The 24978-nt window shown below is 38.4% G+C and overlaps 1 protein-coding gene and 1 long non-coding RNA gene across 4 annotated transcripts; one reads left to right on the forward strand and one right to left on the reverse strand.

Annotated features, from left to right (window-relative positions):
- The first annotated feature begins 885 nt into the window (after positions 1-885).
- Positions 886-12732, forward strand: LOC127009319 (uncharacterized). Its single transcript, XR_007761844.1, has 2 exons — positions 886-1009; positions 1133-12732. It is a non-coding gene; the product is annotated as an uncharacterized LOC127009319 (long non-coding RNA).
- On the reverse strand, positions 9526-24165 carry LOC127009318 (E3 ubiquitin-protein ligase AMFR-like). 3 transcript variants are annotated; one of them, XM_050882270.1, is made up of 10 exons: positions 23509-24154; positions 18679-18936; positions 17775-17927; positions 17507-17600; positions 17081-17291; positions 16399-16585; positions 15096-15365; positions 14818-14963; positions 13463-13663; positions 9526-13062 (listed from the first exon to the last, which is right to left on the reverse strand). In XM_050882270.1, the coding sequence occupies exons 1-10, from the start codon at positions 23782-23784 to the stop codon at positions 12843-12845; spliced, it is 2016 nt and encodes a 671-aa protein (XP_050738227.1). In that variant the 5' UTR covers positions 23785-24154; the 3' UTR covers positions 9526-12842. The 3 variants fall into 3 exon arrangements, with proteins under 3 accessions (XP_050738227.1, XP_050738228.1, XP_050738229.1); XM_050882271.1 differs by lacking the exon at positions 9526-13062 and adding an exon at positions 14436-14593 and having other exon boundaries at positions 13515-13663; positions 23509-24165; XM_050882272.1 differs by lacking the exon at positions 9526-13062 and adding an exon at positions 14436-14558 and having other exon boundaries at positions 13515-13663; positions 23509-24159.
- Positions 24166-24978: the final 813 nt, after the last annotated feature.

The following is a 24978-nucleotide window of genomic DNA, read 5'->3' on the forward strand; positions in this document are numbered from 1 at the left end:
ATTCTCTCAAGATTTAGCTGTTTTACAAATGACATCAATGTCTTAATTGTTGTTTTCCAATGAACCAGTATTTTTCAACAATTCTGAGATGTTGGATAAAGTAGGGAGCTGGATTAAATGGAAATGGATAATCATATTGATACTGCATATACAAATGTATCTACGTATATTATTTTTAAATGTTTGATATATATATATATATATATATATATATATATATATATATATATATATATATATATATATATATATATATATATATATATATATATATATATATATATATATATATATATATATATATATATATATATATATACACAGTATGTACCCTCTCGAGTTTTGCGATATTCGAGTTTCACGATCCTCGAGTTTCGCAGTTAGTACTAAATTCTTACCATCCCGACTTTCGCGCATTATCACCCTGAGTTTCACGCTGCTTTGACATGTATGGATCACGTCTACTTATCATTGGTGTCACACACACTACCTTAAAAGGTAGTATCACACTGGATGTTTTCCTCCAAACATTGTGGCTATGGCAAGAGAGAGAGAGAGAGAGAGAGAGAGAGAGAGAGAGAGAGAGACTTATTAACACGTTAAACGTGTTTGAACTTCCCACAGCCTCCTCCCTGTTGCGTTTGGTTCAACTTGGCGCAGCCTCAATACAACGCGAGCCCCCGACTCGAGAGGAGGTGTGTAGCTTCACCCTGGTTATGAGCCCCTCTCGTGAAAGGTGAAATAGAGAGGATTTTTTTTTTTTTTTTTGTTGTTTGCTTGGTGCGCATCTTCTTGGGGTGGTGGTGCTGATGGGCCAGCCCAGGCTTTCAGGTGGGGGGATGATGGTGGCAGCCCCGTTCTTCTGCGGGGGGTGTTTTTATAGTGGCGCCATCTTGCAAACAAGGAGAAAGGAGAAGGGTGTGGGGAGGGAGGGTCAGAAAGGAGACTCAGGTCAGGACATGACCTGACTCAGGTCAAGTCATGTCCATACCTGTCACACACACAGAAGGTGAAATGAGAAGGATGTGGGGAGGATGAGGCAGAAAGGAGAGTCAGATCAGGGCTTTGGTCAAAACATGACCTGACTCAGGTTAGGTCATGTCCTGACTTGTCACACACACACACACAGAAGGTGAAATGAGAAGGATGTGGGGAGGATGAGGCAGAAAGGAGTGTCAGATCAGGATATGACCTGACTCTCCCTTCTGCCCCTCCCTCCCTCCACCCTTCTCATTTCCCTTTCTGTGTGTGTGTGTGTCATGACATGACCTAACTCTCCCTTCTGCCCCTCCCCCCCACACCCTTCTAATTTCCCCTTATGTGTGTGACGCAGACCTGGAAAACTTGCTGGTTGCCCAAGCTGCCGCCAACGCGGTGGGAAGAAAAAGTCCCAGTGTGACACCAGCTTACGGACAACCGACAACTCGCTCCCGGATGGGCGTACGGGTGTTGCCAGTAGCCACAACAGTTAGAGGAAAATGGCCAGTGTGACACCACCTTAAGGCAGTCTACATACACATTACACAGACATGCATAATGCATGTATATATTAATTACAAACACAAATACATACATACACACACCGTCACACGACACACACACATCCTCAGCCAGTGCAAAGGTGGGAATTCTGCAATTTAAGTCGCTAATGGCTAATCTGACAATAGTGGACTAACAAAAAAATTGCGGAATAGCGTTAGGGAAAAATAAAGATCGCGGATTTGCAGTTAGCGGAATGCCAAAATTATAGTCTACTAACGCAAACTTTAAAAAACCGCCAACAGTGAAATTTCCGGGAACTTCAAGAATATTCTTGAAAGTGTGGAGAAACTTTTAAGTTAGGATGGCCAGACGTCCCGGATTTTAATGATTCGCCCAAGAAATAAAATTGTCTCGGAAATATCCCGGATTTCATGCAGTGTCGCGGAAAATGTTTTTTTTATTTTATTAAAACGTCCCGGATTTCACTTAAGTTCATCACCCTTGTCCCCTCCTTTGCAGCTGTGGAGAGATTGTTCAGCTTGTGCTCTGACGTCCTCAGGCCCAAGAGGTCATCCCTTACTCATGATAACATTGAAAAGTAGGTGTTTGTCAATGGAAACATGCACCTCTTGAAGGGGAAGTGGCTATGCCAGAGGGAGGATTTTGTATTTTGCTGTTAGCAGACTGTTGCGGACTTCATTAGTGGACTAAAAAATATATTTGCGATTGCTGACCGAAGAAGGAGGGAGATTTGCGGATTAGGGATTACCGGAATACCCAACAAAGTTACGGAATTGTGGATTGCAGACTAACAAAAAATTAACAGGTGCCCACCTCTGTCAGCCACACAATCTCTCTCTCTCTCTCTCTCTCTCTCTCTCTCCTTGCCAGGCAGGCTGCATCCATTCATGCCTACGCAATATTGCATATATGTACCACATACGGTACTATTACACAGTAAAGACATACATACTTTTACAAATTTACATGAAACATACATACTACATAGTCACTATGTAAAATTATCTCCCTCCTTCTACTCTTCCGTAAAACTTTCGACACATTAGGGTGGGTATATTTGAAAGGAAATTAATTAATACAAGGTGTAATTTTAGTAGATAATTAAGTAAATAGCCTATGCATTACTTAATTTTCTTCAACTTCGCAAACACTCGATCTGCACTGAGTCTGCGACTCTGTAATGTTTAAAGCATATCCGTCACATCCTCATTGTGTGTGGTGCAGATGCGGATACGGATGCGGATATTTACTTCATCGCAAATGCGGATGCGGATATCTGATACATGATTAATATATATATATATATATATATATATATATATATATATATATATATATATATATATATATATATATATATATATATATATATATATATATATATATACACACACACACACACACACACACACACACTAAGATATCTTTATCAAAAATTCTAAATTCCCGAAACCTCCAAAATTCATAAGTTTGAGTGGGCACAATGTGATGCAAACAGAACTTCCACATTTCCATTGAGCTGGTGCCAGCCTGTTGTCAGGAATAGTCATGGCTACACATTTGTGCATTACTAAATGTTTTGTGCTTTTTGGTGAAGATATTGTTCAAAATATATAGCCAAGGCCTGCAGATACTACTATGGGTAAAAGTGAAAAGAAAAACAGTAAGCATATACGTTTATCTATTCCAGAAAGTAAAATTTTAAGAAAACTTGACAGCAGGGTGAGTGTGAAGCATATAGCTGAGGAATGTGTTATTGGAACATCCACTAACTAGGACCTAAGGAACCAGGACAAATTATTGAAGTTCCATCCTGAAAATTCTGGACAATTTAACAAAACGAGAAATCCATTGCACAATGAAAAATTAAGGGTAAACTTGCTGTGGTATGTAAGAACTTGCTTCCACACTGTTTTAAAGATGTGAATACCTTTCTGGTGTAATCCTATGCTAAAATAGGAGTATGAATCACCAGGGACAGCTTCTCTGTTTGGGTTCACATACACACAGCACCTCATGCACACTGCAAGGAAGTCAGTTTGAATGTCAAGTGCAAAATTTTGTTACTCCTTGACAATTGTTTTGCTCATCCTCTGAGCTTGTTTTTATTTTTTAATCATCCACAATAATTATGCCATGTACTTTCCTCCAGTGTGACCCCATTAATTTAACCATGTGATCAGGGCATCCCTTTCAATAAAGAGCAAACATAAACATAATTTCTTGAATACCATGTAGCCAGCAGTGAACAGAGGCATTGGTGTGAAGGCTGGCAGATATGCAGCTGCCAATGCATGGAATCGTGTAACTAAAGACACCATTGCACATGCCTGGCACAACTTCTGGCCTGTGACTATTTTGAGCAATGATGATGGACAATATGAAGTGTGAGGGAATTGGCATGTCGAGGGAGAAAAAATATCATCTCATTGCATAAGCAAAAAAATACACATTCCAAGTCCAACAGTAACCGATGAAGAGGATATTGCAGAAATTCTTTACATCTATATCGACACTCCAGTTGTTCATTCAATAACAGATGGTGAAATAGCTGCAATGGTTCTGAATCAAGGTGATCATGAAGGTAATATAATCACAATGAAGATGACATTGTTGCTACAGCAAAAAAGGTGGCCAGAAACATGGTGAAAATATGGAATAGACTTATTGAAGGACTAGAAAAGTGTGCATTCATAAGAGAAAAAGAAAAAAAATCTGCATAGTACTTCCTCATTCCTGTAGCATCAGTAAAAGAAAGACCAAAACACACCAGAACCTAAACTATTTTATGTTCTCATGGAAGGTGACTCCTTTCCAAACAGTAACCTTCCTTCTCCATACTTCCCATCTCTGCAACATCCACTTATGGCAGTAAACTCCATTACATGAAGGTAATGATCTTTTTTCTCTGTGCTTTAATTAAAAAATTTCATTCAGAAATGATATCAATGACTTAATTTTATTGCTTTATTGTCTTATATTTTGGGGTAAAAAACATTTCAGGAATCAGTTTTGGTGGCCTAAGACTGATTAATTGAATCCACATGCATTTCAGTAGGATATACTGCATTGGATCTCTCACATTTTCACAGCTCACACACATCTCTGGAACCAGTCATGTGAAAACTGAGGTACCACTGTATACCAAAAATTCAGAACCCCCCAAATCTGGAACACTGCTGATCTCGAGCATTCCAAGTAAGGGATACTCAACCTGTATGTATGCATGTATGTAAGAACCCTAAATCTGGCCTTAGATTACCCACATGTTGTCCTGATGACCAACCATCAACCTGGACTCTAGATTAACTCTAAAGAGCATCAAGAATGAGCTCTGGGACAGCATGAGCTAAACAAGATGGCACCACTATAAAACACTTGCCTGTGCCATAACAGGCTGGGGCTGACCACCGAAGTCCACCAAGAAAGCCAACCAGCACCATAGGCTAAACAGGAAAAAAAAAGTTGTGCAGGTACACACTCAAAAAAGTATCGTTACAGTTGGGTTCGACGAGTTTCCCACTGAAAAACCTGGTAGTCTCGGCAGGGTTGGTAAGCATGTCTGTGTGCGGGGTGGCAAATAGGACCCAGCAGAAACATGCATGGGAGAAGTATTGAATATAGCTAATATCTACCTATCTATATTTAGAAAGACTATCTTTAGTCTATCTTTAGCTAGACATAGATATAGATAGATAGATATAGATAGAAATAGATACTTAAAAGAAAATAGATTTAGATAGAAGAATTTAATTAATCTACCACGCTGGGATAATGACTCAACAACAATTATTAGAGAATTAATCTTGTTGGATGCATTTCATGATTGTTTCGAGACAAATGAATACTGTGACACGAGCATTATATGCTATACCAGTGAAACCAAGCTCAACGTTATCTTCCCATTTAGCTGATAAATCAAGTCTATAATTCTACTATAAATCTATCATTAAGGGTAATCTTAGGTAACTTCCTAGGGTCAGTGGAAGCATATGTGGCGATCAGTCAGTGGGATTCACTCTGTTATCCAAGTCCTGAGTGACTGATCATTTATGGAGTGTCAAATGATTTGGTCAGTAGTGAGGTCAACATAACACACAACTTGTTCGTCTCATTCACCATGGTAAGCACACAAGCTACACGACTTGTGTGTGAAGTGTGAAAGCACAATTTCATTATGCAAACACGACAATATTATAGTGCTACAACACAGATCAAATTACTAGTACTTGCTCAAATAGGGTTCTGCCTGTGTTTCATGCAGCATTACTGTGGTAGCTCAAATCCTATTATTTCATTCATGAGTGCTGCCCCCTTGCTTCAGGCAGGTGCACCGCTCCAAACACTGAGACACCAACATAGTAGCCTGTTATCAATAGATCCGTCCTTGGTGTCGGTTTGTGTTGTGCTGTGTAACGATACTTTTTGGAGTGTGTATACAAGAGGACACTGTTGATTAGCTGATGGAATGGAAACATTCTTCACAACTGAACTTCACAATTTTACGCTCTCAATCTAGAGATCCTATCTCTGCAACAAGTAAAACAAAGTACAAATCTAGAATATGAATATAATGAATGCAGTTGTCACGGAGTGGTGTGGTATGAGGTGTGCAGTGAGGAAGATTATTTAGAATATTAGTTAGAACACTTTGCTTTAATGTATTTGAGGAAAATGTAAAAAGCATTTCTAGTGAAATTTTCGTTAAAAATATCATCTGAATAAAGAAAGTTCATGAACTGATATATCTTTTTAAAGCAAATCAAAGATTGAGCCTATCATGAACAGTCTCCCTTTTCATCATTAGTTCTCCAGCCCTGTAGAGGACACTTGAAAATCATAACAATAACTGACTAGACTTGTATGGTTGATTTTATAATAGTAGAGAACAGCAAAAGTAAAATAAACTAAGCACTTCATTCTAAGCTAATGTGATGTTAATTCAAACCCATTCTGCTGAGTTACTTGGGGACACATCTCAAAGAAGCACATGCATGTATACACTCAACCATGCACAGCTGAGTATGCTCACACTTTTATACACACACACACACACACACACACAGAAAAATACATATGTACTAATTTACAAATGTTAACTTTAGCTAGTCCATTAATTTGAATACAAGTAAGAAATGAAGATAAAAATGGATGATGCACCTTCCACATGCTTTGCTTATTGCTTTCAAGATATTGTATCCTTAGGAATTAAATGTGCCAAACAATATCCTGGGATTCCTCATTATTTGCACGTTCCTCAGGCAATACATTCAGTTATATGTACATATCAGTCCTCAACACTTTGTGATGCATGCTCTCCAGTTGCCAGTTCTATGTATATATGCTGTGAGATTGCATGTAAGAGTATACATTAGCAGACTATATTTAAATCTGAATAAAAGGGAGTACCTATTCTCCACTGTATGGAGGACTGCTATGTTTGGATGCCCAGAATCAACAACCAAAATGTTGGATGCTTCAGCGCTGCTGCACACAGTATCCATTGTCTACATGCTCTAGCTGACCACCTGGTTGTACTCATGTTCCAGTTGTCAAGAATTGTTACTATACTCTTATAGACAGAAACAAGCATTAGTAAATCATTCCCAGTTGTATTATAATTTTCAGCTCCTGGAGAAATAAAAAGAAAATGGCAGACGCTTAGTCACTGCCGCCAGCGATGTGTGTCCTTGGTTTACTTATACTTCAGGTTTTTTAATAGCATGTTTTTATACCAATCAATTTTATATATATGTAAAGCTCACATTTATTTCAATGTTTGATGTTACAAGTGTTTTGGGTCTTCATTTAGAAGTTTGATGTTGTATTATCTGAAAAGAAACAAGCCATAGGAACATAACTCTTGTATATTTCAGTTAGCCTATGATAAAATTAGATTCAGTATATGAATTTGCAAGTATCTGGCAAAAATACAAGTGAATACCCTGCACTTGACACAAAAACATTTTTCATGAATACTTATACACTTTATCAACACTGTAGCGATATTTAAAAAAAACATGAAAAGAATATCTCAAGAAACATACAGTAGGATCTTACCAATAACAATATCTAAAGTAATGTTTTGGATAACAACAGCAAGTCAAAATATATACCAAGCTTCTATGATAAGATTTAGATTTTTTTAATAACTGGTTTTTTTTATTTTTTATTTTTTTTTTATGAAAGGAAGCATCTGGGATTAACATGGAAAGAGCTTGTGCAGCCATCCTGATGATGTATTCAGACTTTCACCCTGGTTCTATAATGTATATCAATGTTACACAAAAAATGTTTTTGTAAATAACTGTCTTTCAGGCACCAATTAGATGTTATTACCAAAATCCTACTGTACTTGTTTCCACTGAAAACATAAATATAAGTTACTCTTCACTACCATCACCTGCAAAGCTATGCAATTTGTGTCTATGACCAGCATCCCTTTTCTTCATGCCTCAAGTATTGGAGGCAAACAACCTACTTAAGACCAGTGTCTATGACCCACATCACTCTCTTCATACCTCAAATAACCTACTTGATACCAGTTACATTATTACAATGATAAATGGCTTGGACCTGTTACTGATACACAAACCTAAATAGAGACTGATACTTGGCTGACAGAAAAACTACTTCAGATTCTAATACATTAGACCTTTATAATTAGTTAAAACAGGTCTCTCAGAGACTTGTTCCATTGTAATAATTCTCAAATACAACTTATTCTCTCCTAATTCTTTATTAGGTCTAATAACTCTGGACACTTTTATGAAGATGAATTATGCAGCCTCAGACATATTACAGTACCAGTCAATGTAATGGAGATACAATTTGTTCTGTTGAAATTGTTTATGAAACAAACTCCAATATATATATATATATATATATATATATATATATATATATATATATATATATATATATATATATATATATATATATATATATATATATATATATATATATATATATATATATATATATATATATATATATATATATATATATATATATATATATATATATATATATATATATATATATATATATATATATATATATATATATATATATATATATATATATATATATATATATATATATATATTTCTTTTTTTTCTGGTGACTATGAGTATCAAGTGTTTGCAGCATAACCCCAAAGGAATGTAGTTAATCTATTTTTTTTGTTTTCTGGTGATTGGGACCATCAAGTGTATTGCTACATAACCCTAAAGGAATGTACTTCCTATTGTATGAGCACCTGTCTTCCTACCTGGTGCATATCATTATGATATATATGAGCCACTTGAGTGAAAAATATCCCTCTCCTAAAGTAGCTGAACATTTTTGTATAACCAAACTACACACAAAGAAAATTATAATGGAAAACAGAACACTTGGGTTTTCTTCCTCATCAGAAGATAAGACGTGTTCATCATGTCTTTGATGCACAATATCTTTAAAGAAAAGCTAATCATGAATGCACACCAATGTGTATATGCATGAATGTGTGTATGTGTGTGTGTTTAATTTACCACGACCTGATCACAAGCTGGACTCGTCATCGCCAGCAAGTAACCTCCCAACAAGAGCAAGGCTCATTGAAGTCAATCTCTGGGTACTACCGGGACCTTCACACACCACACACCCCACTCAAGGGGGGACAGTAACCCCTTCTTGTTAGCAGAAAAATCCCGGTCTGAGAGGGGCTCTAACCTCCGCCTGCCAGGTGTGACAGCACAGAGCTTTACCATTGAGCTATTGGAGCGGTGTGTGTGTATTTACCTAGTTGTAGTTTTACAGGGCTTTATGCTCGTGTGGTCCCGTCTCCGTATCTATATTTATCCAACTTTTCCTTAAAGCTTTGCACACTCCTCGCTGATATTACATCCTCACTCAGTCTGTTCCAAACCTCTATATTTCTTTGCGGGAAGCTATATTTTTTTATGCCTCTCAAGCATCTTCCCTTCCTCAATTTTTTTACTATGTCCTCTTGTGTTACCGGTGGTAATTTCTTCTTTAGTGTGTGTGTGTGTGTGTGTGTGTGTGTGTGTGTGTGTGTGTGTTTACATAATTGTGATGTATAGGAAGTGAGCTACACTTGTGGGGTCCGGTCTGCAAATCTTCTATTATCAAGTTTAGGTTTAAATTCATTATCTATTTACTGTTTATTGTATTATGTGTTGTTTACTTATTTTCTTTTCAAAATATAGCCCCTAAAAATGGGGTGGGTCTTCAATGCTGGCAAATATGGTACTGAAATGACTCGGGTCACAGTGCTGACTGCACCTATCCACGCATGTCAGATTGCCGGTTCCACACCAATGTCTCCAATGTACCCAGCAATAAACATTATGTTTCTTTGCTGAGGTTACAAGTGCCAAGATGACAGAGTAAGCCAAATGAGTTGGGGAGTTGATACATGGGGAAAAGCTAAGGGAGTACCTGTATTTTGTAAACATTATGGCAGGCAAGATGTAGCAGCAATACAAGTGTAACCAGTGTCACCATTTCTGTTTCCTCTTGCCTCCTGCGAATGTTTTGTTCAACACATTGTAGGACTACATTCACTAGAGCACATTATGGCAAATACCGCTCGTGGGGGGAGGGGGTGACTGACCAACTGGCCCAGCTGGACAATGGATTAGCTGTGCTCAGCTAAAACTGCATCCCACACAACACCCCCACACCATCTCTTGTAAGCGACCCTTTACTGGAAGCAGTCGCAATCATAATACTTGAAAGAAACATTATCACGAGGCAAGAAGTAGAAGAGGTTACAATGGCCACACCCATATACAGTAGATCCCTGACATTTGTAGATTAACTTGCTGTTTTACAAGTGACTAATTATCCTGGACCAAAACACACTCCGTTCTTTCTTTTGTGATATTTATATTTGTATTTATATATATATATTTTTTTTTTGTGTGTGTGGTGTGTGTGTGTGTGTGTGTGTGTATTGTCATACTTTAATTGTTATATATCAAATTCTGACAATGATGTACTACCTCAAACTCTATCTTCCATGTTCCACATATGGACATTAGCTTAAGAGTACTCAACAACTAAGACTTTTATAGAGGAGACACTGCAAGAGATGACAATGGAGGACTTGTAATCCCCTCTTATAAAACATTTTCTTCCACTTGAGTTTACCATCACTCACCACAAGTGGGAAAGGGATTGTTGTATAAAAATATAAATAAATCATTAACAGAGCATGATGATACATATTTTTTTTCTTCTATTTTCAATGTGTTAACCCATTGTGCCTGCAAGTTTAATTGAAGGGACCTGGTGCTAAGCCCAAGTCCATTACTGTCAAAATCTTTCTTTACACCATTGCTTATAGATTATGCCAATAATCTTTTAGCACATAGATCCATCCAATTCACCAAACCTAGTATGCTCTTCTGATTGGCTTGCAAAATCTCAATAAAGTCAGCTTAGAATAAAAGCGCATCTCATTAGATTCCATGGAGAAAAAAAAAGGTAAAATGTTGTGCATGTCATAAATTTTTTAGGGAAAATAACCAAAATAATAAAGGCTTTCAAAAATTAAGGAAGTTTCATAAGAGAACAGATCACACCAAGTTCAACAGCTGATTAGAAGGCTAGGCAGGGAATAGTGAGAAAGTGTATCATTCCATCCACCATTATGCAGCCTTTCTTCCTCTCATCACTTGATTGTCAACTAACTCCTCTTACTCTGAGTGAATATGAACATCCCTTGCAACTTTCATGCCTATATATTTTCTTTACCACCTAAGGCATTCCCCCACACATATCCTTGAGAATCAAAGAGTCTGAGATCCTCATGTCACAGCATGCCTGTTAACAATGTTTTTTTTCGTTACATGAACATTTGCTGTCCATACACAAAAATTAATTCACGATCTGTTGCCCCTCCGACTTCTTAACTTTTCAGATGTCTCTCCATCTACAGGAGTGATTGGAAGGAACAGCTTACAGAATGAAGCACTAATTTCTCACATAGCAAGGCTTACTATATCATCATCACAAGTAGAAGTCCTATCACAATGTACTACATGCAATATTTAGATTAAAACTGATTAAAACAGTTCTAGACATTATTAGCTGTAAGACTAACAATGTATTTTGCAGCCTATAAGATGCATTTCTCCAACATTAACACCCTTAAAAATCACTTTGTATCTTACCTTAAAGACTAGCAGCACTTTCATCCAAACCTAACTTACACTCTGCATCTTATGGGGGGCAAAATGCAATGATGTGAAGAGTATATCATCCTCAAAAATCACATATACCAAACAGGTATTGTGGGTCTTGATAATATACAACAATAATAATATTGATAAAAATAATAATAATAATAATAATCATTATTATTATTATCATAATAGAAATACAAAAATAATGTTTCAAATCATTTTGGTTACATACTATAGAGTGAAATATAACTCCTTACCCAACAAGGAAAGATTTCATAATCTAAATTGCTCATGCATATAAAAAAAGGGAAAACATGTAAGACAATGCAACATAACCTATTCTACACACGTGAAAGCAATCAAAATGTGTGTAACCACAAAGTTCAAACAAACAAATTGAAGGCCACCTCAGAGGCTTCCTTATAAAGATTTATTCACTTTAAGCCACTATATGTTCAAGACTTAATATCTGCCCAAATTCACAATTCATATATTATGGAAAATGTGCATCTGTATGAACAAACACCAGTGAATATACATTCCCTCCTCCTAAAGGGAACAGGACTCAAAAGACCCTTGTTACTCCCAATCCTTGTATCCATCCCACACTTTCTGGAATAAGCTTTACACAAATTTCTTGCACATCACTAAGGTACATCATACATGTCAAGTATCCTAGATGAAATATCAGTATAAATTCGATCATATAAATATTTATACCTCAAAATCACTTCTTAAATTTATATATCACCACAATATGTTTTTGGCACTGTGTTTTATAATCAAATATACATAATGCAACTTCTCTAATTTACTGTGCATCATACAGATTCAGCAAGACTAACTAAACTATATGTTTAATTCACCTTTGGATCAGTGTCCTATTATACCCAATGAAGGTAGAAAAAAATATATAGTATATTTAATAATAATAATAATAACAATAATAATAATGGTAATAATAATAATAATAATAATAATAATAATAATAATAATAATAATAATAATAACATAAATAATAATAATACAGCAAACTATCAAAACCAAATTTAAATGTCAAATTTTATATCAACACCCAAATTTCACCACAGTAACACCTGAGAAACTAACAGAAGAGCTTTTTGACTTCACACACACAGACTCCTAAACCGAGGCCTTACTTGTGTGGGAGGAGTCTGAGCTTCCCTCCTCATGGAGGGCCGCTCCTTCCCCGTCACCAGGATCACCTCTGGACTGAGAGACAAACCGTCGGCGGGCTTGAGACAGGAGTGCCGTTTTCCGCTGAGCCAGCATCTGCTCTCTTTCTCTTGGAGACTTGCTGAACCGTCCACCAGTTCCAACAGATCCAACAGGCGACCAATTTCTGTTAAACCATCAAATATATCATACTCATTCATTATGTATATTTGTATTTTCTACAAACTTGCAGAGCAAGAACCTATAAAACCAAAGGATCATTACCAGCTTCACAATCCTCTTTGCTTCAGAATTATGGTAGAGAATAAAGATGCCTCAAGAAACAGACGAACAAAAAAAAATCAAGATCAGAGAAATGGGCAATGTATCGTGAACACATGTTTGACATTTCCATCCTGAACACTCCCGTTTAGCTTTTCATTCCTCAGTAAGTGTTCATGCATTGAAGGTGTGCAAACGGCTGTTTATATTTAATCAAAGGGTTGGTAGTTTCATACATTACTTGAAGAAATGTTGCAATAGGTGATAAAATACCTTTAAAAATTATTATGAATATGCAGCCTTACCCCTCTGAGTCTGTGTCACTGGAGTCTTCACAACCACTGCTGCTGCTCTTCATAGATAACTCTGGGATCAAAGGGGAATATGATTTTTTCTGTGGGAGTGACAGGGCATCTTGAAAGTGTTCCTCTTCTTCATTAATATCCTCGTCTGTATTGGTCTGAGGAACATTATCTGTCTCTTCTGTTGTCTCATCGTATAAGGAACTGAAAATTAAAGGATGATTGAAAAATGATAAATAAACTTGCTTACTAAAAGAGTAATGGAAGATGAGTGTTTACAGGCTGAAATAATTCCAACAAAGTAAAACTTGTGCATATATACAGGTGCCTAAAATTAACCTTTCTTCCATATACAAGTTATCCTTCTTTAACGAATATTCACACAACCAAAAAAATCTGCCTTAGTGAAGATTATATTTTACATCCCTTTGGTCACTTAACCCCTCCGGGACCGGCAGGGGTGGTAATCTTGTTGATGCTAGGACCGGCCCTCAAGCGTAAAACACCAAAAATAGCCTGTATTCACACACTTCTTACTCTTAACCTACAATGGATGAGCAAATGTAGCAGACTTTGTTCTCACTATTAAGACTTCCTCTTTCTAATGATGCCATCCAGACCAAATACAGGGCTGGGCATTGTTTTCGCCCGGCTGTAGTGAAAAGGTTAAGCTAATAACTCGCTGGGCTGGGCAGTTTTGCCTAGGATGTATATCAACCCTGGCAAAACTGGCCCAAATTTGCCCAGCAGTCCATTCCTTGCCAAAGATGGAATAGAGTCACTTCTCTGGGCATGACATGAGTGGGCAGCAGAAAGTATTGAGGGCTTGTAGTCTTCCCAACAAGATAGGCAAAATATATTGCATTTAAATAAATGTAGGATAATATATCCTAGATATATGAAATAATAATCATTTAAGAGAAAATCATGATCATGACCAGTACACTAAAAAATAAGATGAGACCCACATACTCACCTAACCTGGGAGTTTGAGGTCCATTTTTTGCTTATCTAATGTTATTGTTGAAAGTTTTTATTTATTTATTTTTTTTCCCAGTGACTGATTCATGAGATGGTGGGTAGGGGTTGACAGGTTGGTCTGCAATCATACCAACACTGAGAAGTAGGTCCTGGCTGTGTGTAGGTGTAAGTCACTCACTCATGAATGGCCCAATGAGGATGAGTCACAGCTTATGGGTTAATCAATAGTTACCTCACATTACCTGCCACTTTATAATATTAAAACTATTCCTTGAAAAGTCTAAAAGAAAATGTGAAAATTTAAGCAGTATTATACCATAATGTAGTGAAAACTGCTGATGGGGACATCCCATCAATACCAAGAGGACTCAACATACCTGGGGCTGTTGTGAGAGGTGAACATTGGAGGTGGACTAACTAATCGCTGCTCCAAAATGTTGTCAACTGTGACCTCTAAGGAGTGGGTGTGTCGTAAGTCCTCCAAAATATGCGAATAAGACACATCAGGAAACATTTGCTGTACCTGAAATATATTTTGTTTTCTGTTATTTTTTTTTCATTTTGTTGCTGAGGCCAGTGAGAAGGAAAATATAGGCAAAAGTAAATAGAGGAAATATGTAAAATAAATCAACCAAGTCAAGATTAATTTCAAGACCTGTCTAGCAAGGCTGTCCAACTGTGATGTTGATGACGGTTGTGCACTGGCTTGTTGATGCCGGGGAAGCTGTGTGTGGCTCTGCTCAACGCTGAAACTGGGCAGCCAGGAGACATAGCGCCAGCCTGGAGTGCCGGAACCTTCTGGTGCAGCAGGAGAAGGAAAGGTCCCCCCTGCTCCATGTGTGACATCAGAGACGCTGTTGTCCTGCCCAAGGCCGCCCTCCTCCCCAGCAGGCAGCAAGCCATCCAGCAATGACCCAGACTCATTCTGTTGGATGAACTTTTATTTTTTTTTTGCTTCTGATAATCATCTAAAATGGAAACAGTGTAGGGCTGACAAGCAATAAGTGTGCTGGATAGGTATGAGAAGAAGAAGTGCAGGCATGGGGGTGAAGAAGGATAAGAGAAATAGCATTATCCTCCCAATTCTGTTACGTACATGAGAGACATGGATGGGAAATGTAGTACAGCAATTACGAATACTCAAAGCAGAAATGAGCTGTAGGAAAGTTGGAAAGTTTCGTTTAGTCGGCGCAACATCTGTGGTCATATGCCGGAGAGAGTCAAAAGGGGAAGGAATTATAGAAGGGAACAGATCCCAGGAGATGGGACACAACCCCATATTACTACCTGGTATCCATTCACTGCTGGGTGGACAGGGGCGAAATGAGCTGTACAAGGACCATGTAGTGTGTCAATGGAAAAATAATGAGGATGAAGATGAAAGTTTTTGTATGGGTGTAGGAACAAAGTAAATAGCAGAGTAGTTCAATGGGTGAAGTGGTACTCGAAGATGGTTTTGGGCATGTGATAGGAATGAATGAGGATAACTTTGTGAAGACTGCAAGATCAAGATTGAAGTGAATGATATCATTGGGAAACCAACAGCTTACTGAACCAATAGAGTGGATGAACATTGGAGAGAGCTGACAGGAAAAGAAGTAAAAGATCAGAGGTAGTGCAAGGACAGGGAAAGTTGGAGATCTGTCGAGGCCACCCCCAAGGGAAAGTTCTCACGTGAGGAAAGGTTTTCAGATAAAAATAGATAGATAGATGGAAACAAGAATTCTTCAAATTCTTGCCATCTTGATATACACATCTAGATAAAGTGCTAAACAAATTTCTCTAGTCACATGAATTCTGTTGACCAAATATTTTACATGCATAATATACCCATTGCATAATCATGTCATCATGTCAATCCTTTTGCCCTTTACAGACAATGATGATTAGATTTTCCAGTAAGAAAAAATCATATCAGACGATAGGAATGATATTAAAGTTAATTGGATAAAACTCACCGATTCAGGTTTATGTAGTTTGTGCCTACATGTTGGGCATGACAGGTCCTGGTGCAGCCAGGCCAGGAGACAGGATGCATGAAAGACGTGGGAGCAAGGGAGGCACCGGCCACTCTCCTGGTGCTCCCAGCAGATGGCACATGTACTGTCCTCAGCCAAGATGTCTGCACCACTCACCTCAGGGTACCTGAAGGATTGAAATATAAAATGACACATTATTCTAAATACAATTTGTCCATAAAACCAAAAGATTGACAAGAGGAGTCCAGATGTCCAAAGATGTCATTCTGAATGCAGTAAATAATTACAGTTCCAACAATCTTCCAGGGATGTCTCACCATGCTACCCTGTAGTTAAAGTATTTCCTTCGACACATTTTGTTAGTTCTTTGATCTCCACTAGGCCTACTCATGAAAAAAAGTTTTTTAATAATGTTATTCTATCAAGTCCCAATACCTCCCAAGTCTATTTCCTATTATGAGGAAGACCCTATTCTTCTCCCCTAAATGATCTCAAATGATCTCAGTCATGCTGAATGACTATTACAAATAACTCACTTTTTTTTCAGAATGGAAACCAATGCATAGTTTGCCCATTAGACAGTCTGAACAAAGCATTTCTCCTTAGCTATTGTATTACCTAGGAAGAGGGCAGATAATAATACGATCATGAAGATACTCACATATTCGTAAGCTGGAGCACACGGAGGTAATTACGGTGAGACTTGATTTTGTGCTGAAGCTGGTAGAAGAGGAGTCGTAACTGCATGCATATAACCAGTGATGCCATAGTGAGGAACATGTTGCCCCATACTAGCATGTGAATGTGGTGGACCATATCAATCACCAACTCACTTAACTCAAAGACCAGCCCGGTAAAATACACATACCGTCCTGAAGGGGTAACATTTGGAATTAGCAATTTAGTTATCAAATGTTTTCTCTAATATTCATTCAAAGCTGACAGCCCCTAACTTACATCCTTTTACATGCATACAAGCTAACAGTTTCAAAATTAAGTATTCTTAATAAAAGTTAAACTTTTTATCTTTTAAATGATCCCATTTCATGATAGCTAGCAAAGCCTTTCTCTTTCATGTGCTTCTCACCACGCTTGTCCCACAGTCCTTCGTGTGTGACATCCCAGAGGTAGATACAGTAGCGGGTGATCACATACAGGGTTCGAACTATCAGGAGTATACACTGCAAAAAACATGTCACCATCAGCAACAATCTAACACTAACAACTTGAAGTTGTACATATAATGTTATGATCTCAGTTTTTGGAAAAACTTCCCCTTATTTTTCCCTTAACAATGATTTCATTTCCTTTTTACATTGCAAAAAATTCAAGTTTTCAAACCAACTGAGACTTGCCTCGGCCACCATGAAGGCAAAAGTATTTATGCCAGAATGACAACCAACCACAACACAGATGAGGAGACAGAATGTGGCAATTGTGAGGATGATGCTGAGCAGGCCCAGGAGGCGAATGTGTGTCCTGCGCGGGGTGGTGGCTGAGAAGGACAACTGGATTGTTGTGGGGAGGAAAGTGGGAGAATGGTTTAAGTACACAGAACTGTTGTAGAAAAATTAAATTCCTGATTTTACATTTTAATTATGCTCATTCTATTAAATAACCAATTGATAAAGATTCACTGTTATATAGTTTCATTTTTTACTTATTTGTACAATATCATTTTCTATGAAAAGACTTGTCCAAAGGTTGGCTGAGTTTTATCATTTGAGCCACATTTATACAGAATCATATAACTCACGTCATTCAAAGGCATGACAATAATTTATGATGCAAATCATGAGCAAGTGAATATGATACTATTTGTGAAATATCAAATTCATATTTAATTCACATCAAGAAATAAATTCTGCAATTACATTAAATAATTAACACTACTATAATTATGATGGCACAACAGGTTACCAGCCCTACAGTCTTAGAAATAAATTGTATTAGGAAAGAATGTTGACTATTTTTTTGTAATCAATTAAGTATTATATAAATGTGGGACTGATGGCACTTTCATAAATATATCTCCAGTAGTAATGAAATACTGTTAGAGAATATCAATATTAAATGTGACAAATAAACTTATATTTTATTCCTCTTTCCAATTTTAAAAATGGAACTTATGAATATATATTTTCATTCAGTAAGAATATATGAGCTGAAATAAGATAAATAAAATTGTTAATTGGTTATCACATTGTAAGAATTAAAATACGCTGAATGCAAAACAATGGAAATTCAGTGACAACTCACATATTCAAAACGATCTCTGCAAAGCTGGGCAAGGAGATGCAGGAAACCCAAGACACTAAACCAAGAACACCATAAGACAACTTCATCCATGGCTTGAACATTCATGACGCCAAAGACGAAGATAAACTTGTAAAATACAAAATTCCAGAACTTGTCCTTGATGTGCTGCTGCTCAGAGACTCGCAGCTCACCAAAGACCAGACGCTGGACCAGAGTGCCCAACAGAATGAGGACACAGTAAGCCATGTTAATCAGGGTCTGTAAGAGGAACAATCATTCATTAAAACAGGTGATCTCTGCTTCTCAAACATTCAAGCAACAAAAAATTTGCTTTGATGAACATTAAATTTTATTACCTTTCACTCACTTAACAAATACCAATATTCACTCTAACATTTATTTTCCATGGCAATTTTAAAGTACCCTCAGTCAGATGATCCCTGCCAACCACTCTCTTTCTCCTACAGTCTCCCCTCCTCAATCACAGTGCCATTAGTTAAAAATACTCACTCCATTCAACCAACTAATATAAAGTATGTATCGATCAATTACTTAAGTCTGCAATACTGACTCATCACTCATGTCTATACACATATTTCACGATAAATATTTCATACACACATTTTAGGGAGTTTACATTCATAAATCATGGTATCATCACACTTCCCTTGGTTTAAGCACCAAAGGTGATACAGAGTGAGTCTTGTCATCTAATGTGGAGGGTGGAACATAAACGAGGACTGAACAGAAACCTCTTGGAAGGGAGGAGACCTCAAGGACACCAGAAGATGAGGACAGTTATAAAAGGATAGGATTTTAGGGTGGAGGTGAGTAACAAGTGGAGCTCCAGAGGTTATGATATAAAGGAAAGAAATTACGACTGTGGAATCCAGTTGCTGTGTTTCAATGTCAAAGCTTCAATTCAAGGGTTTGAACTAGGTTACTATCCAACATTAGTTCATTAATTATTATGGATCTCATATTCAACCCACAATAGATATAAGCAGAATAATAATTCTTCCATCCATTTCCTTCTAATATCCTTTTCTGTCACCTACAAACTTGAGGACCTGGGATATGAGAATAGCATATTAATATTTTGTAAAATGTAAAAAACAATACAAGGAAATGGAGAAAATATCTAGTCAATTTTATAAAATATCCCTAAAACAAGGAAACTTGCAAATCCAAGTAGTCCTGTGGTGGCCAAAATTAATCTACCACTCCCAGGGCAATTGGTTCTTTCCTACCACAGGTTAAAAGGGTAAGAGATGAGCACTGCAGCCACACACATCTATAACATAAGCACCAACCTTTACCTTACTAATAAACTATTCATTGTCACTGATCTAAAAAAACTCTGGCTGCTTCTTGACATTTTTCTATCAAGTTCATACAACAGTGAGTAAAATGAGGCTTGCAGTGCTATGCAACTTATGCTACTGTATTGAACAAGCACAAGTTTCAAATAGCTTAATTTTATATAAAAATATTCAAACATATTTTGGACAACAATATTTCCACACATTCGTCAGACAAGAGCAGCTGATGATGCTTACTTTTTTTCAGAATGCTGACTGAGGGCACCTATAGACTACATCAGGCCAGCAGATATTTCCTTAGTCAAAATACTGACTTCTACAGGAAGGCTCTTGCAGTAATTATGGGCGCGTGTTCAGAATAAAATAATCAACATCGGCAACTCTTGCAAAAATGATTGGTGTTCCGAGTATTACTGTATTACTTGTCAACATTTGTTTTCATCAAAAATGAAGCTGGCACAGTAAAAAATTGTGTTTAGCACATTCATCAGCAGGGATCTCATACCATTGTAGCTTGATTTTACTAACATCTCTTTCAGCCTGATAAAAGTGGCAAGAAGCAACTGGAGTGACTAGGTTCTTCCTTCAGTGGCTTGGTTTTGCAAGAAATAAAGGTGGTAAGCAATGCTTTTTTTCTATGTAATATTTTCATGTAAAATTACTTGAATTATTTGAATGAAATACTGTAGTATTGTGCATCAGGAACTTTCAGAGAAGCAAATGAGAGGTATTGCATTTCCATCCCCTTCACGTCGCCAGACTGGATGGCACAGTACAGCTGCTTTACTAACACGGAACTTGGAATGTCCACCTTTTCTAAGATTAATTTGGCCAGTGCAAGGTGCTTGGGCCTGACGGAGGCACAGTATTACTTCAGAATCACACCCATCTCACTCTAGTACAGGGGTTCCCAACCTTTTCCTAGCACGACCCCATTCAGTACTTTCAACTGTTCAGTGCGACCCCAAGTGTGTGTGTGTGTGTGTGTGTGTGTGTGTGTGTGTCTATATATATATATATATATATATATATATATATATATATATATATATATATATATATATATATATATATATATATATATATATATATATATATATATATATATATATATATATCCCAAGTGTTTGTATACTTCTACATTTACAGCACTAGTGTGATTTTTTGGTCATATGATGGCATTTATGTAAAGGAGAAATTAACACATAAAACATATTTAGATTTTACTTACAAAAGAAAGGTAATCAAAACAAAATTCTCAAATCTGGCAATTACAAACTGGTGATACTATTTTAACACTACATAACATGCTACTCTGTTATAACAGCTGTATTGCAAATATCATACTACACCTCCAGGCTGTCTGATATTATGATTAGTCTACTATTTGGACTATTTGATCAATTTTCTGTATCTGGGGGTGTATGATGTTAGGTAACACACCATACAATTTTCCAAGTTGATGGCAGTCATACGGGTATGATAGTCATTTTTAATTAACACCATTGTTGAGAATGCTGCCTCACAAACATAAGAGGTTCCAAATTGTACAAGAACCTGCAAGGCTCGATTTTTTACAGCTGAATGCCTATTTGCTATACTATATATCCAAAACTTTCCTATGTCCTTATACACATCAAATTTCCACTCTAGCTTCATTGTCAGTTTGTAATTCTGTCATTTCAAGTGCAATAGAACCACACTGCTTTGCATCAGTTTTGAATGGAAACTGCACAAAATCAAAAGACTCGGTTAGCAACTTTGGGAATCTAGCATTCATATTCCCTCGCAGATTCTGCAAATAATTAAGTAAAACCAGTTTCTCTTCTGCGAGATCCAGTACTTCATCAAAATCAATATCCTTTGTAGCTGTAAATTCCAAGTAGTGATGGAAATGAGAGTAACTATCAGCTTCAGCTTCTTCTTGTAGTATCTGCAGCTTGCTGACAAAAGTCTTTATTGCACCCTGAAGATCAAACACCCATTTCTCTTTTCCTTGAAGTTCAGTGTTGAGCTTATTAATGTACTCAAAAACGTCAAAAAAGTGCAAGGCGAGCATGAAAGTATGGATCACGAAAATAACAAGCATTCTTGTGCCCCTGATCTTGCAAGAATGTAGCCAGTTCACAGCAAAGAAGGAAAACCTTTTCCAAGGTTTTTCCTCGTGACAGCCACCTGATAACAGTGTGCATTAGCAGTGTGTGGTGATTGGAATTTTCAGTGATGCACAACTGTTTGAACATGCGAGAATTCAGGTCCCTAGCCTTCACATAACTGACAGTAGAAATGACTACCTGCATCACATCAGCGAAGTTCGGAGACATGTCTTTTGAAGACAAACTCTGACGATGGATGATATAGTGGTTTGTTTGTAAGGGATTGAGGGAGAGGGGGGATTCAACGGTCAGTCGTGGCTCGTGTAAGGGTGCTTGAAGCAATTATTACGGTATTTATTATTTGACTTGTTATTCGTAATCCCTGCTTGGACATTTCATACCCCCAGGCCTTGGGGGTACCTCAGCGACCCCACCGACCCCATGACCTCTTTATGACCCCACATAATGAGCATTCCGACCCCACTTGGGGTCCTGACCCCTGGTTTGTGAACCCCTGCTCTAATAGTTGACTATTTTTCCTGGTAGACTCTAATCCATTAATTTTCACGTTGATAAAAAAATTGGCATAAATTACTAATTTCTAAGATTTGTAAAGCTAAATTAAGAGTTGATAGGTTGATATTTTATCAGCGTTAGTTTACTACTTCAGCAGTGATGGGTAACCATTTCTGCGGCAATCGGTTACAATTTTTAAGGCGACAGGTTAAGATCTGTTAGGTTAATTAAAGGTGAGGTTCTTTCGCTTCATGAAAATAAGGCATGACAAGTGCTATGGTTGAGGGCAGGAAGTTTCCCTGCTTTAGGAATGTTTCCTAAGTTATATACTTGAAATGCCAGAATTTACTCTTGACTATGCTCCAATACGACCACAGCGTGTAACGAAACACTCGAGAAAGTAATCCAGACAAGGAAAGGTTTTGCCGGCGCTGGGGATCGAACCCGCAACCAGCGAGACGGGAGAGCCACTCCTTAACCAGTCGGCCAGAGGTACCCCCCTGGCAGAGGGAGTTATGGGAGGCTCGCCCATCAGGCTAGTCGCCGTGGCACTACACACTAAACTGGTCCAGAAGCCCCGCCCCCTCCCTTCAGGATAACACTGACGTCTAACACCAAGCTCCCTTCATCCCGCCCATCAGGACCCTTGACCGGGGAGGGGGGCGGGGCTACTGGGTCAGTCTAGTGTGCGGTGGCTGCAGGTCCCTACAACAGTATCATGTGCTTCCCCCCCATCAGAAAAAATGTATTTCCTCAGGTCCACAAGTTTATAGGTGAAGGGAAAATCAGAAAGAGGATGACATTCAGATTTACCATAAATTTTCGTAATGTGGAGGCTGGTTTTCTAAATAATTGTCCAGATTAGTTAAGTGCATTGTAGCATTCAGAGGACTCACCCAGATGCAGAGCGGCTCGTGGAACATGAAGCTGATGACCTCCGGGATGAGGTAAGGGGTCATGTGGCGCCCCTCCCCCCCGGGGGCCTCGCTGACGTGGTACAGGGACACCTCCTCGTCCCTGCCATGGCTCCTCTCCAGCAGCCGCTCCTTCCAGTGGGGGTTGAGGGCGACCTGCACGCCCGCGTAGTACACGGAGCAGGCCAGCAGCAGCACGCTGAGGCCCGTGTACCACGTCAGGTTGGGCAGGGGCAGTCTGTCCAGCACCACGGGCATGACGGCGGCGTGTCATGCACCGACCACTACCTCGCCACGTAGGGGGCTACCATCGAACGCCGGGGCGCGGGCCGGGGGCGGGGCAGGGCAGGGCCAGGGTCACCCGCAGCCTGTCAGGGCGCCGCGGCTCTGCCTCCTCCGGGCCTGGCGGGCGGAATGTGGCCAGCGGCGGCGGGGCGGGTACCGGTACTGGTACCGATAGTATCGGTGCCTGCCTAGTGGAACTGGCACTGGTATCGGACCCACACGTCTCAGTACCGATACCGTAAAGTGCTGCGGCGGCCATTCAGAGACGAACTCGGGGACGTGTGGATCGTCACACTCGCAAAAATGATACAGTTAAAGCAGTCACAAGGTTTTGTTTTCAATATTTTTCTTTCTACGCATATTTCTCTTCTGTTAAGCCTCCACAAGCTCTTCTAAGTGAAAAACTTCCGGGGGGCTTATATATAGATATATAGCTACGATCGCGTGTCTGAGCTTAATTTCAACAGCGCCTGAAACTGATCTTATAATAAGTTATATATCAGTTTAGCTGGTGGCTTTGCAAGTTTTGTATGCACACACGGCCAAACGACCGTCATATATATAGCTCTGGATCTGATTAATGATGCGCAGGGCACCTGTATAGGTGCATAACACGCATATAGTGGAGAATATATAAGAGCATATAATTAAGGAATCTGCAAGAGGCCTGTAGTCTTATACAAGTCAGCTTCTGTAAACCGTACTCCGCCTAATTTCACTATCCGTGAATTTATTTAACCTATTGTTGCTTTATCTATCGTATTGGCCCTCACGTATACGTGATCGACTGCCAAGTCGATTTATATCTATAGCTTAGTCCCTCTGCCAGTGGCTTCTACCTACATGACACAACCAAGGAGACTCTATGCAATAGTCTCCTTGACTCCACGGGACTGACCATTTATTAGAGAGTCGTGACTGCTGAACCAGTCACGCAGCGCACTAGCTATAGCCTCTGACAGTTGTCGATACTACCGGTACGGTACCGCCATCTTAGGTACCGGTTTGATCGGTACTAAAATTAGAGGTACCTGCCCACCCCATTCAACAGCCTTGGCTCTGCTATATAGGAATCCATTACCATTCAATGCAAAGTCTCAAACCTTCTATAAGTCACCAGTTAAATATGCCCTTAGACGACATATATATACACAAAATAAATAAATA

This window comes from Eriocheir sinensis, chromosome 40 (assembly GCF_024679095.1).
Source record: "Eriocheir sinensis breed Jianghai 21 chromosome 40, ASM2467909v1, whole genome shotgun sequence".
NCBI classification, from domain to species: domain Eukaryota; kingdom Metazoa; phylum Arthropoda; class Malacostraca; order Decapoda; family Varunidae; genus Eriocheir; species Eriocheir sinensis.